Raw genomic sequence first — 12,912 nt, forward strand, 5'->3', positions numbered from 1 at the left:
ATGAACAATAGCGATGCAGGGAGTTCGATGGAGCAATTTGTACAGATGCCCGTGTACGTGGGCTTTCTGATCAAGATGACGGCCCAAGTGCTGTCGCATCCCATGGAGCTGATTCGGGTGAATATCCAGGCCAATGTGATCCATCATAGTCGGCTAACCGTAATCCATATGATCCGGCTGATGGCCAGGCATGGGCTTCCCGGCTTTTATTATGGCATTGTGGCCTCCGGCATGCGTTGCACTGTCCACACGATGTCCTCCTACTTACTGTTCTACAATCTGCAAGATAACAAGTATGTGATGATGCTTAAGCCGTACAACACTGCCAGTGTCCTGAGTGTCACAGGGTTTTGGGGCGGCCTTCTGGCCACGCCCTTTGCCAAGTTGGCGGTCATTCGGCAGGCGGATCTTACGCGTGGATCGTTCCAAAGGCGCAAGTAAGGAATGCGACATTTTTGCCCTTAACAATAATATAATCATGGCATGTTCCGGTTATGCTTTCGAATAATACCGTTCAAATGTGTTACTCGAACTCGGTCTATTTGAATTTGTACACTTACAACTTCCAAAAATTTTTATGTTTCATAATGCAATTTCATTATAGGCAAGGTTTTGCATCAAAATTTGCTTTAATTTGATTTTTATAAATAAAAGTCCCACAGTATAATTTTTTAACAAATAAAAGTGATTCCTTACTTTTTTAGTTACCGGAACTTCCTGAGCGGTCTCAAGTGCATGTACAGAAAGGGCGGATTTTTTTATTTGTTCAATGGATGGCAGGTGAACTGTTTTTCGAGCACATCAGTGGCAGTGCTGTATACTCCCGTGAGCAATCAAGTCCGTACCCTGATTTCTTGGTTCCACGGACTAGACGCACCCTGGCTTAGCGATCTGATTACCATGGCGCTGACGGGAAGCATTATCACACTTATTATGACGCCTGTGGATGGATTGGCCACCGTAATATTGAACGAGTCCTCCTACAGCCATATGTCCTACAGAGACGTGTGCCGGAAAATAATACATAAACACGGTTACAGAGGTTTTTTCTTTGGTTGGAAGCCGGCTCTTATGGCCCTTGCACCACACACCATATTGGCAACTATTGTGTACAGTGTATTAGTTGATCGGTACATAATATAAACTGGCAAATACAGTAAACAGTGTATTAGTTGATATAAATTCTCCCCATTTATTCAACAACCTTGCGATGTATAATTGTCAGAGCCTTGGTGAATTCTTCTAAATCTGCTGGCATCTTTTGGGTTGAGCAGTTTTCCAGTTGAAAGCTGAAGATTTCCGTGAAGCGCAAAACGAGCTAAGGGGAAAATAAATACATAAGCATAAATGAACTGATCATAAACAAAGATAGACCATACGTTAAGGACTGAAGGCGCCCGTTTATGGGCGACAAGACACTCCAGAAGCACAGCCACAAACTTTGAGTAGAACTCGGGTAGGTGCAAGTGCAAGGCCTGCAGAGGAATGGGCAGGATGCACACCAGATAGCATCTCAGCATCTGCTCCAGAAGCTCGCTACAGACTTCGACGCCTTGGAGCAGCTTGTCCGACTCCAGGACCAGCATTTGAAGGATGGCCTTGGCCCATCGATAGCTGGTGCTGGCGTTTAGTGCAAGGCACTCTTCCCGGCATGCAGCCAACTTATCTGGCTGTTTAAGATCTGTGGCCAGAGCAGCTTCCACATCACTGCGATTGATGGTGAAATAGCAGCCCAGTCGTGTAATAAACTGCAGCAGGCAGATGGAGATTTTCGGGCTAGAAGCCATGGTGACATTTTGAATGAGCCGGTCCAGCATGTCGTCGCATTGGTTCCACTAAGGGGTAAGTTAAAATAAAAGTCTTGTTATATAGAAGTCAAGGCACACCCACCGTAAAAGCATCTAAATCTACAAAGTGATCCAGGCATAAGTACATGCAGTTCCAAACGGAGTCTATAGCTTCAATGGACTCCATGTTGTAGGCATCTTTGAGGGCATGATCATAGATCACGCTGTGCACATTTAGCTCTTGAATATCTTTGCATTCCTAAAGGAGAAACTGTTCTAATCAACTTTCTTTGGGTTAAAAAATCGAAAAACCTACGCTAAATTTCAACATCACTGAGAAGATCTTGACGCCCAGTTGTTTGTAAGCAGGATCATAGCATTCCCGGACATTAAGACCCACGGATAAGGCAAAGGCTAGCATCCTGGTGGGCATTCTGAACTTTGCCGAGTATCGAAGCTGTGGTTAAAGACTTGTGAATGAAGAAAAATCATTGGAATGCATATATTACCTCCAAATAATTGGCAAAAGCATGAACTGCTCCTAGTTGTTTCTTCCAGCAATCTCTGTGTAGCTTTTGCTCGTAGTATTTTAGAATTTGTGCGTCTGTGGACTCCCACCAGTTGGAGGATAGCTTCTTGGCCAACTCATTGGCGTTTTTTAGAAGGTTACCAGAATCATCCTTGAGTTGGTAAACTGTGGGAGCTGCTGTTAGTTCGCAAATCAGCAGGAGCAGCTTTACCCTCAACTATAATTGAAACAAACTGTAATTTTGAAAGTACGAGTTAGTTAATGCCCACCTCTTCGTGTCCTGAATCACCGGTTTTCTGCAGGAACTCCTGCACCAAGTCGTACAATTTGGGCAAATCCTGTTTTAGAAGTGAATGATAGCTCTCGAATTGCGATGCCTCCAATTGAATGTTGTCCAGATCCTCCTTCAGCTCCGGCAGCATATAGAACTGCACGAGCTCACACATGTGCGCCACAAGGGCCTCGGTAGTGTCACAAGTCATTGTTAAATCAATTAAATTTTTAAAAACTTTGTAATAACAAAACAAAATAAAGCCGGGTAGAGGTGGAAAGATATCGATGTTTTAAAAACATCGGTAATATCGATGTTCTTCACCGACAAGTTTCGATAACTCTGTTAGCACTTAACGATTTAACATAATTTTGTAAAAATAACATTTTACTTACAAGACTGTTACCAAAATTTAAAAACCCGTGATTTTAAAACCAAAAAATTATGATTTGTTTGAATATGCCAGTCTTAACTATATTTTAAAGCTACCATATCTCCTTTTTAACAAATTGTCATGCAGCGGAAAATCATGAGATGTGTCGGTTAAAATAAATGTTTAAATCGAAGGCAACAGTAGGTATGAGCAATATAAATAAAACCCAATACACGTTCTTCAAAAAGTTGTTTTTCCTGCTGTGTGTGCCTTATGACATTACATTATGACAACCTTTTTGTATTACTAAAAAAGCATATTTTATATTTATAAAATATATGAAAAGTGAGGTAGATTCATTTGTTTTAGGTTTTATGTATTTTTTTTTGTATACATTTTTCTGCTGATGCAATACACCAAAGTCCAATCAAGCGCTGTAGGAAGAGGAGTCGAAGCCATTGATCAACATTTGCTCATCGATCCAATCTCGTGCCAGGGCAACGTTCGCATAAGCTGCTGGCAATTCATCATTACAGCCAATTCCCCAGGACACCAAGCCACTCAGTTGGAATCGATTTTCAGCGGGTTCTCCAAGGGGACAGGCCAGTGGAGCTCCACCATCTCCCTGGCAAGTATCCACATCATGCTGTCCCCCGGCGCAAATGAACGAATTGTCCAAGTTAAAGCTGGGTCCAAGTCTGGTTTTTCTGAGCCTGTTCTGACAATAGTTTGATTCCACAATGTTCAGGGGCACTCGTTTCATGATGGCCATATATTTTCCCGAATCTCCAAAGGCATCTTTGCCCCAGCCATTGGCAATGCAAGTGGTGAATGGGGGAGGAACAAGTTCCTGCTTTGGTAAACATATCACATTGATATGATCATCCAATTTGAATGGTTCCTCAAGAATTACAAGTGCCACATCATTCGCTAGATTTTTGTTATTATATCTAGGATGCTTAATAATTCTCAGGACATTTTTCTCTTGATATGGGAGCCTCTCACTCTCTGTCTTGAAGTCCCATTCTCCAGCACGAACCGTATAGGTTTCCCACATTCGAACTCGATGGGCGGCAGTCAAAACCACTTGGGGATGTATCAGTGATCCTGTGAATGAATAGTTTCCAGACTGCATAATGGCCACGGTCCAAGGAAATTCGGCCATATCAGATTCATAATCTGTAGCTCCTTGAAGGTCAATATCTAATCCACCCACGTTGCGAATACCACAGCCTCGGTTTCCCTTGGGCTTTGGATTAATAGTTTCCCTACGCACTCTATTAAGAGGACAACATAGTGCTAAAACACCTACAGTTACAGTACAGTGGGGTTTCGATTCATGGCGAATCACTTGTAGCCCGAACTTGTCAAACGTATAGTCTTGGGTTAGTCCATCCGGTGACGGGTCACATTGGTGATAAGGAGTGCATTCGCAAGTTGGTCCGATTTTGGGGTTACTCTGTGGTTCTGAGGGTTCGACTGCTCTGGGAATGGGTGTAACAGCAAAATCTTGCCAAGGTCTCATCGATCTTGTGGTAGGTACTTGCGCTCGTAATGTTGTAATAGCACATAATAAAAGCAATAAACTTGTATGGGCTTTCATTGTCATTGCAACCTATAAAATAAAACAGAAACTTTCTTTAAATAATAGGTATTTATATGATCAGGTGTTCCTCCTACCGAAATTGGAATTCGAATGTTATAGAAAAGAAAGAGCTGTAATTACTTTGCTCTATACACGTACAGATATACATACAACTGAAAATTCTATTTTAAAACGAAGATCGCAAAACAAAAATTATTGATAATATAAGGGTTTTCCAATTCACCATTGCTTAATGTTGTTCTGTTATCTTCAAAATGATGACATTGAAATATATAGCCTTATCACTCTTAAAGCTGTTTTTTTTTAATTAAATAATAGTTTTTAATCGTTAAAAACAGTGAATTAGAAATAATTGAAATATGAAGTTTTAAAACTTTATATCAAAAACAAAACTTTTTTCTCACAGTTTTGGCTATTTAAGAAACTTTTATTTGTACAACTATTACCTGCTTTAATTCAGCACTTTAATGAAAATACAGTTGGAATATTTTGTTTCTTGCAAAATAAAAATATATTAAATTTTTAAAGAATTATGGAGCAGTTGTTATTAACACAAGCTTAGCTTGGGGAAGACTAAAAGCTTATAAGATGAACATAACATACTTATGCATAGACATTGCTCTTAAGAACTTGATAAGAACTGGGATTCTTGGTAGCAGCAATAAATGACTTTCTGATTTCGATTTGGATTACTCATCTGGGAATTTAAGGAAATTTGAAAGAACAAAAAAAACAAACCATATTGATAAGAATGTTAATTTTCGACGTTATCTTAACTAAAGTCATGTGAGTTAAGGTTCGTTTTTGATTTGGAGCATCATCAAGCCACATCCCCAATGATTGTCTCACCGATATATGTATATTTATTAAATCAAGCAAATAGTAATTTGCTTTATTTTTAATTATTTTATTTTTTTGCATAAAACTAAACATAAAATACCTTGTTACGGTACTTTTTGAAATAATATGTTAGAAACACTGGGATATAATAATAGGTTTCATTAAATTCACTCGTAATCAAATTTGAGGCCAGCACCACGAATATTCTGCTCACTCCACTCATCAAATCGTTCGGACATCTCATTTCCCATGTGATTACGCCAGTCTCCGATTTTGCCATTGCGTATGAACTTGGAAGATGACTCCGGTAGCACTTTCTCTAGATTCACGGCCTTATTTTTCCGCATTTTGTCAAAGGCGAGATGTTCGCAGAGGTTCTGGAGACTGGCCATCGGAGCCACGAGACTCTGAACGCCCAGGAATTGGGCACAGCGACGAACCACACTCGGCAGATCCTTGATCATGTCCTCGTACTTGATGAACAGCACATTCTCGTCCAGACTGCGTTTCCAAAAGGGTAAAACGTGCTTCCAATACGATCCCATCGGAGTATGGCCCTCCAGAAAGAGATCCACAAACTGTTCGAACTCCCCATTGATTCCGTGGAGCAGCTTACAGTAGTGATAGTAGGACACACAAAGATCCTTGGGATTTCGCGCAGTGTAGACTATCCTCGGCTTTACCGTCTCAAATTGCTCAGGTAAAAGTGGCCAGGACAAGTGGGAGCGGGCGAAGCGGGGGCGTGGCAGATTGCGAACCAAATCCACGGTATTTCCAAACTTTTCGCTGTCAAAACAAGGAGAAAGTTCAATCAGAGAGACAAGCTTTTCAAATATGCTTGTTATACTCTTTTCAAGGGTACTTCAATGTGAGATTGAGAGAGAGGCTTTCTATAAGGTATGCACATACATATTATTATATTATTATTGTTTGAAAATAATCTGTATCATTTTATGGCAAAGCTGACATGACAAATAAAATAAAGACCGGATTTTTGTGAAATATGATCTAATACTCACGCCACCGCCTCGTGGTGATCGGTACTAAACAAGGCGGATAGTTCAATAAGTGGTGATCGCAATCGCAAGTCCTGCTCTGCAGCTACGTAATCCAACTGGTGACCCAGCAGCCAGACCATCTCCTGGGCCCAAGTGGATCCAGTGCGTGGATAGGAGACCATCCACACATCGTCCTGGAAAACGGGTAGCGATCGGATGGAATCTCCCAGCTCCACATACTTCCTGGGAATGATCAACCGATCGGGAAGCACCTCCACAAAGCAATTTTGAGCCGGAAAGACGGCATTTGTGCGACGAACGATGTCCGCCTCGAGTTCACGATAGCTCAGCTGCATCATGGCAATACGAATCTCGACCGAAATGCCCAAAAATCTGAAGCGCAATGATGAAATCAAGCCAAGTGGCAAGTGCAAGTTCAAACGAGCCACTGAAAGGAAAATGGTGAAAATGCCCCTGGCCAGTTTTCACAAACACACACACACACGAACTGGTTTGCCTAAGAAAAGCTTTAGACCTGCAGACTAAAGTCAAGCTCCAATAACTAACCCTCTGCAGTTTGAAATACTGAACCAAAAGCACTAAATTTATTCAAGGAAAGCATAAATTAGTAGGAAAAAGTATTGTAGTAAATACAAATATTTTATATTTTCACAATTTTACAATTAAATATTTAATATCAATTTCAAATATTACAATTTGAATTTAGTAGTCATGTATTTATTTTTACTATTCCCTTTTTTGCTATCAGTGTAGTAAGTATAGATCTCTACTTTGTTAAAATCAAGTAACAAACTATCCCATTTAGGAAAGTTCGACTGTAGTTGGAAAGCTTTTCTCTTGCGGTTCGTTGACTTCAAAGAAATCAAGTTATGTTGTACATAACAACTATCATTAGAAAGATTTAGACAATGATCTATCGTTTTTATGAAACTCATGAATAATGAATGGCTGTTACATTGTTATTATCAATACAAATTTTTTGCGATGATTTTTTTTCTTAAGTGTATTTTCTATGGAAAAATGTGAAACGAACTATTTAATAAAAATCTCAATCGATTTGAGCCATAACCGCACCAACTAATTTAATGAAATCGGGCCAACTACAAACTTATTTCGTTAGTCTGTCTATTAGCAATGGATTAAGACAACCCCAAACACATTGATTAAATGTAATCAGTAAATAGTTTTGTTTAAATTTAAATGTATTTCAATCCGTAATACTATATACACACGAAATCTTTATCTCAATTACAGCTAAATCGTCTTAATGAGCCTTCGTCTCCATCTATTCCTCCAGATCTTCACATAGATCTTTCTCTGCACCTGAAATGGAGCACTACAACTCGTTGTGGATATATTCTGTGGTCACCTTGGCCTCGCCCTCGTGGAAACCATTGCAGTCGACTGGGTATTTGGCCTGATGTTGGCGTGCATTCGCGGAAATAGCGGTTAGAAAGCGGCGACAAAAAGAGTACAGAGAAAGAAATAATACATAATAAAATTAGATACAATTTTTTTTTTAATATTAAAATAGTTATATATAATAAACAAAAGAAGTTGGGCTTACGATTATAATATTTTTTGATACATTGAGTATCATAATTATATACAAAAAAATCAGAAATGCTAGCTTTATAACATTTTCTGGGCGTTGGGCTTGCATGTTATGCTTAAAAATATAATAATATGTATTTGGAAGTCAAAATAGATACGACGTTTTAATTTTTACCTTTTTAGGTAAAAAATATTTAAGATTTTAAATATAGTTTGAAATCCCAAAAAAAAACGTCGTTCTGATTTTCAAAAATTACTTCTAGAAGTGATTTAAAATCTCTAGAGATTTCTTAATATTTTGTTGTGTTTTTTTGTCTTCTGTTTTTAATCCAATTCTAATTTTTTTCTGCAACTCACCTCGCAATTGTATGGCGCATTGATGACGCCGAATAGCGTCCAGAACGGCGTACCGGTTTCCGTGCTAATGAAGATCGCAGCACCCATGCTGCCGATCTTGACGATTTTCGGACTGACTCCGGCAATTAGACTGGACGCAGATGACGATGTCGATGTCGGTGGCTGTGCCTGTCGATTCTGGTGCTGATTCTTTGGCTGGTGGTGCTGCTGATATTGCTCATGCTGCTGCTTTTTCTCCTGCTGATCGAGAGCCGCCGCATTCAGCTGGCAGAGCACGTAGCGATCGCATTGCGGCGACTTCGAGATGTATCTGTAGGCGCGGTGGACTTTCAGCACCGGTTCAATAACCTGTTTACCATTTGGATTTGGATTTGGTCCATTGTTGGTGGAGCCGATCGAGGAGGAGCAAAAATAGAAGAGAAAACAATAACGTAATTAATTTAATTTGATCAAAGTGTACGACTTTGTACAGGTGCGGGTATATCATTAGTACTGGAAAAACCAACACGCATAGTTTTAAGAGCTTATCTTTAACTCTATAATCCAAACTTTTCTTCTCTACAAACACAAATGTCATTTTAATTAAAACCATACTTTTACTTTATGAATAAATTATGAGTTATTAAATTTACATTTACATTTAAAGAATATATGACTTTAAAATATTATAACTATTTGTAAAAATTGTTTAACAAATGAAAAACTATTTTAGCTTTTATTATGTAGAATTGCTGTAGTTAGAGTATTCATAAGCTGATATCCAAATAAATCTAAGAATTGTTATTTAATTTGAGCCAATCATTTTGCCGCAGCTATTTCCTATTTGCAGTTAAAGAGCTCTAATTAAACAGCAAAGTGACCCAGTTCCCAGATAGGAAAATCTGAGAATCGGAGAATCTGCTTACCTCCAGGTTGAGCGTATCCGTTAGCTTGTCGCTGATCTCGGTGGCATTGAACTGGAGTAGTCCGCGTGCCTGGCCGAGTTTGAGTAGCTCCTTGGCATAGCCTACCGCTGGCTTCACATACTGCCTGGAATCGATCTTAACGTTCAGATGATGCTTGGCCACATGGTCCAAGAGATTCGAGATGGTCTCGCCGGGTCGCGAGGGATCAAAGTGGGTCTGCTTGGGGTAACCTTGAGACTTCAGCAGGCCGTTAAACATGATCTGTGCCGTCTGGAAGTACCTGTGTGTTCGGGGGGAAAAAAGAGTGAAAAAGGCGGACAATGGATGAGTTTCTTCGATGACGCAGCAGCTTAAAAGACGACGAGTGAAAGGGTCGCTAGAAAGTGGAAGTTGTTCAAATCGCTGTCTAATGATGGGGCAACGCAAAAAGAAATAGAAGACCAAGAAGCCTGAGTGGCCGAGGCCTGACCCACTTTAAAGTCATGCAAAAATTTCTGAATCCGAGGGGTACACTGACAAAAATTTATTTTAACATTCCTCAGTTGAAAAAATGTCTATTACTTTTTCATCCTAGTTCTTACAAAAATGTAAGTAACCTGGTTAGTCTAAGGCCATATATACTGTATATACTGTATATATTTGATAAGATAAAACTAGCCCTTATTAATTTGAGGTTAATAACAACCTGATCCACTTTAAAGTCATGCAAAAATAGTAGTACACTAAGAAAAAATATAATTCAACGTATCCTTATTAAAATACTTTTGAGTATGTTTTATAAAACTAGAAACTTGTTGTTCATGCTAGTTTTTAACAATTATTTGAATTATATGGTAAGTCAAAGTCATCATGGTTTTTGGTTTATCATTTTGAGGTCGAAAATTACTCTTGTTAAGACATTTTCTTTGTTTCAGAAGGCAAGGTCATTTTATATATTATTATTAGTTAAATAGGTTTTCTATATTATTACAAAGTTATTTCCATTTTTAAACTGTTTCTTATTTCAATACATTCGAATTCAGTTAAATAACAAACAAATTTGTAAGGTCATATTTAAGAAGGCAAATGTTGAAGGAACTTTCATGGAGAAATTTCGGTTGCAATACAAACTTTGTATTTACTTAAGAAACACTTGATTTCTCGGACAAGTGTACTGCCCAGCCTTCGCAAGCAATTTCCCCTGGCTGAAAACTGGCAACCGGTTTTGGCCCGCTTTGTTTATTTGTTTGTTTTACCGATGTCGTTGACTTCTGTATCTTCTGCATATCAACTGTAACTGTATCAGAAGAGCCTGGACTTGAGTCTTGAATCGTGGAAGTGTTGGAACTTGGGCTGTTGACCAGCTGGATTAGCAGGCACGTTCTAAAAGCACCAGCACCGAAAAAAGTGGGTCAAAAGGTAGCTGCATCGAACATGCTCGATGGGAAACGGGTTGTCGCTAACGGGAAATGGTTAGCAGCTGTTTTAAGTCGGCAAAGTCGGAATAGGAATCGGATTTGGACTTGGACTTGGTCCAAGATTCGCAACCAGGTGCTAACTGCATTGGGACCGTTGCAGAGCAGAACGTGATCCACAATTAACACGCTTTGGTCATCGAAATAGAGCCACGTAAGCCGGTAGAATAACTCACCTGAGATACACATCGGGATTGGCCAAATAGCTGGCCCAGTCGGCCAAATAAAGTGTGGCCGACTTGATCCACCTGCGGCGAAAGGATTGGTTGTTCAGGGATTCGAACAGCTTGTCGTAGTCCAGCTTGCCATCATTGCCCTTAAAGCCCTGAAGTAGAGATAAATAGAATTATAAGTATATCAAATTGATTAAGAAAATAAATATAAGAAATAATACTGTAATGATATTTAGTTTCTAAAAAAATAATTGTTTTAAAACTTCAAGCTCAATAAGAATAAATTCTATCTTCCTTGTATTATTTTTTAAGGTTTTTCTATTTCAATTTATAAAATAAGTACAATTCTGTTGCATTTTAAGGAAATATCTAACTACATAGTTGTGCTAATACAAATATTTGTTTTTTTAATTTTTAGACTTATTTCTAATAATATATTTTAAGTTTTTCTATTTTAATTTGAAATAAGGTATGCCATCTTTAATCTTATATATATATTTTTATATTACCTCATATATGTATGATCTAACTGATTCAAATACGTTCTCTAAATACCTTTGTTATTTATTAACATTATATAGAATCCTCCACATCAGCACTCTACCATTTGTCAAGCAACGATAGATATTCAAAACTTCCTCAACTTATTTAAGAACTAAGAGCAGTTGTCCCATAGTGATATTGATCTTCATGATCTTGTTAAATGCGTATTTCTATATACTTCTCACAACAGCTGTCATTTTTAAATTACATGATTACATATTGTACGATTTAAAACTGCCGCTTCTTATTAAAGAACTAAAACCAAGGGGTTACCTAAATACAATAAAAATCTTTTTTGAAGATCCACTTTCATGATCTCTTGACTGTAGATTTCTATAGAAAATTTACATTTATCAATAATTTGATATAACCTAAAAGTGTCCCCAGAAACCCATACAAAAACCTATTTAAATAACCACCTTCATGATCTTGTTGACTCCGGATTTCTCGTACAGAGCGTCGGCCAGTTCGGAGTTGGAGAAGTGGTCCCACAGCACGTGGATGTGCTCCAGGAATGGGGGCAGCACCCAGGCATGGCTCTTGTGCTTCTCCTGGGTGTGCTGTCCCTCGGGACCGGCAAAGGAGCTAACTGCCTGCATTACCAATGGGAGTAGATTCATCAGTCCGTTGTCGTTTTCGTCGCGATCCTCGGATCCGGCAGCTCGTTTCTGGTGATGATGGGTATTGGTGCTCTTGTCGTTGTTGCCCTGGGTGTTCATAAAGGCCGAGGCTACTTGAAGAATGGTGTCCAAGCCAATGCCAGATTCGGAATTGCTGCGCTTTTGATTAGTGGCAGTGGTCTCCTCATCGTCACCTTGGGTGAACATTTCCAGGACATTGCCAATGATGGAGGGATCAAAGCCACCGCCACCCTGGTTCCCATTGCTTTTGGAGAGTAGACTGCCCAATCCGGAGAGGATTTGCATGGCTCCACCAGCGCCGCCGCCGCCACCTGCTCCGCCGGATTTGCCACTGGCTTGCATAAAGGTGCCAATTAATGAGGCCACACCAGCCAAACCAGCTCCTCCTCCTCCGCCACCTCCTCCGTTGCCAGCACCATTCTGGTTGGATAATGCCTCCTGGAAGAACATGGAGGCCATGTCCAGCAGCGGATTGGACTCATCCTCGCTGGCCAGAGAAGGACTCAGCGGCTGAAGGCATAGCAGGCAGGCCAGGAGCAGAGCACGTCGCACGTACATTTTGTTCTTCTTCGTCCAGGAACTTTCACAATCACACACTTGAGATACTTTTGGGCCAATTAAGCGACGCAGCCACAAAACGCGCAACACGCTCCACTGAGCACACGGAATTGGGTATATAAGATATATATATATCTACTGGGAGATATTATACCAAAATCGGAGATAGGAGTACGGATCTCGGAGCGTTTGAAGAGCAACCAGCACAGCCGAAAACTTTCTTTCTTCTGCGGCTCTGCGCCAGTTTGTAACACTTCTTAAGCCAACGATTCTTGGGGCCTGCTCAAATGGCTCTCCCGATC

The 12,912-nt window shown here is 39.7% G+C and overlaps 5 protein-coding genes across 5 annotated transcripts; 1 reads left to right on the forward strand and 4 right to left on the reverse strand.

The window, feature by feature from the left end:
* Nucleotides 1-1,143, forward strand: LOC128266474 (mitochondrial dicarboxylate carrier). The gene is made up of 2 exons (XM_053003022.1): nt 1-437; nt 705-1,143. Exons 1-2 carry the CDS (start codon nt 1-3, stop codon nt 1,141-1,143), a joined length of 876 nt encoding a protein of 291 aa, XP_052858982.1.
* On the reverse strand, nt 1,123-2,887 carry LOC128266462 (uncharacterized). Its single transcript, XM_053003006.1, has 6 exons — nt 2,586-2,887; nt 2,297-2,533; nt 2,104-2,244; nt 1,891-2,046; nt 1,380-1,835; nt 1,123-1,318 (listed from the first exon to the last, which is right to left on the reverse strand). The coding sequence occupies exons 1-6, from the start codon at nt 2,796-2,798 to the stop codon at nt 1,193-1,195; spliced, it is 1,329 nt and encodes a 442-aa protein (XP_052858966.1). The 5' UTR covers nt 2,799-2,887; the 3' UTR covers nt 1,123-1,192.
* A 408-nt stretch (nt 2,888-3,295) lies between these two features.
* Nucleotides 3,296-4,660, reverse strand: LOC128266468 (phenoloxidase-activating factor 2-like). Its single transcript, XM_053003012.1, has 2 exons — nt 4,641-4,660; nt 3,296-4,575 (listed from the first exon to the last, which is right to left on the reverse strand). Exon 2 carries the CDS (start codon nt 4,567-4,569, stop codon nt 3,388-3,390), a length of 1,182 nt encoding a protein of 393 aa, XP_052858972.1. The 5' UTR covers nt 4,570-4,575; nt 4,641-4,660; the 3' UTR covers nt 3,296-3,387.
* A 659-nt stretch (nt 4,661-5,319) lies between these two features.
* On the reverse strand, nt 5,320-7,022 carry LOC128266473 (luciferin sulfotransferase). Its single transcript, XM_053003020.1, has 2 exons — nt 6,426-7,022; nt 5,320-6,192 (listed from the first exon to the last, which is right to left on the reverse strand). Exons 1-2 carry the CDS (start codon nt 6,761-6,763, stop codon nt 5,574-5,576), a joined length of 957 nt encoding a protein of 318 aa, XP_052858980.1. The 5' UTR covers nt 6,764-7,022; the 3' UTR covers nt 5,320-5,573.
* A 587-nt stretch (nt 7,023-7,609) lies between these two features.
* Nucleotides 7,610-12,873, reverse strand: LOC128266458 (uncharacterized). The gene is made up of 5 exons (XM_053003000.1): nt 11,831-12,873; nt 10,872-11,020; nt 9,242-9,521; nt 8,337-8,684; nt 7,610-7,842 (listed from the first exon to the last, which is right to left on the reverse strand). Exons 1-5 carry the CDS (start codon nt 12,608-12,610, stop codon nt 7,762-7,764), a joined length of 1,638 nt encoding a protein of 545 aa, XP_052858960.1. The 5' UTR covers nt 12,611-12,873; the 3' UTR covers nt 7,610-7,761.
* Nucleotides 12,874-12,912: the final 39 nt, after the last annotated feature.

This window comes from Drosophila gunungcola, chromosome 3R (assembly GCF_025200985.1).
Source record: "Drosophila gunungcola strain Sukarami chromosome 3R, Dgunungcola_SK_2, whole genome shotgun sequence".
NCBI lineage: Eukaryota > Metazoa > Arthropoda > Insecta > Diptera > Drosophilidae > Drosophila > Drosophila gunungcola.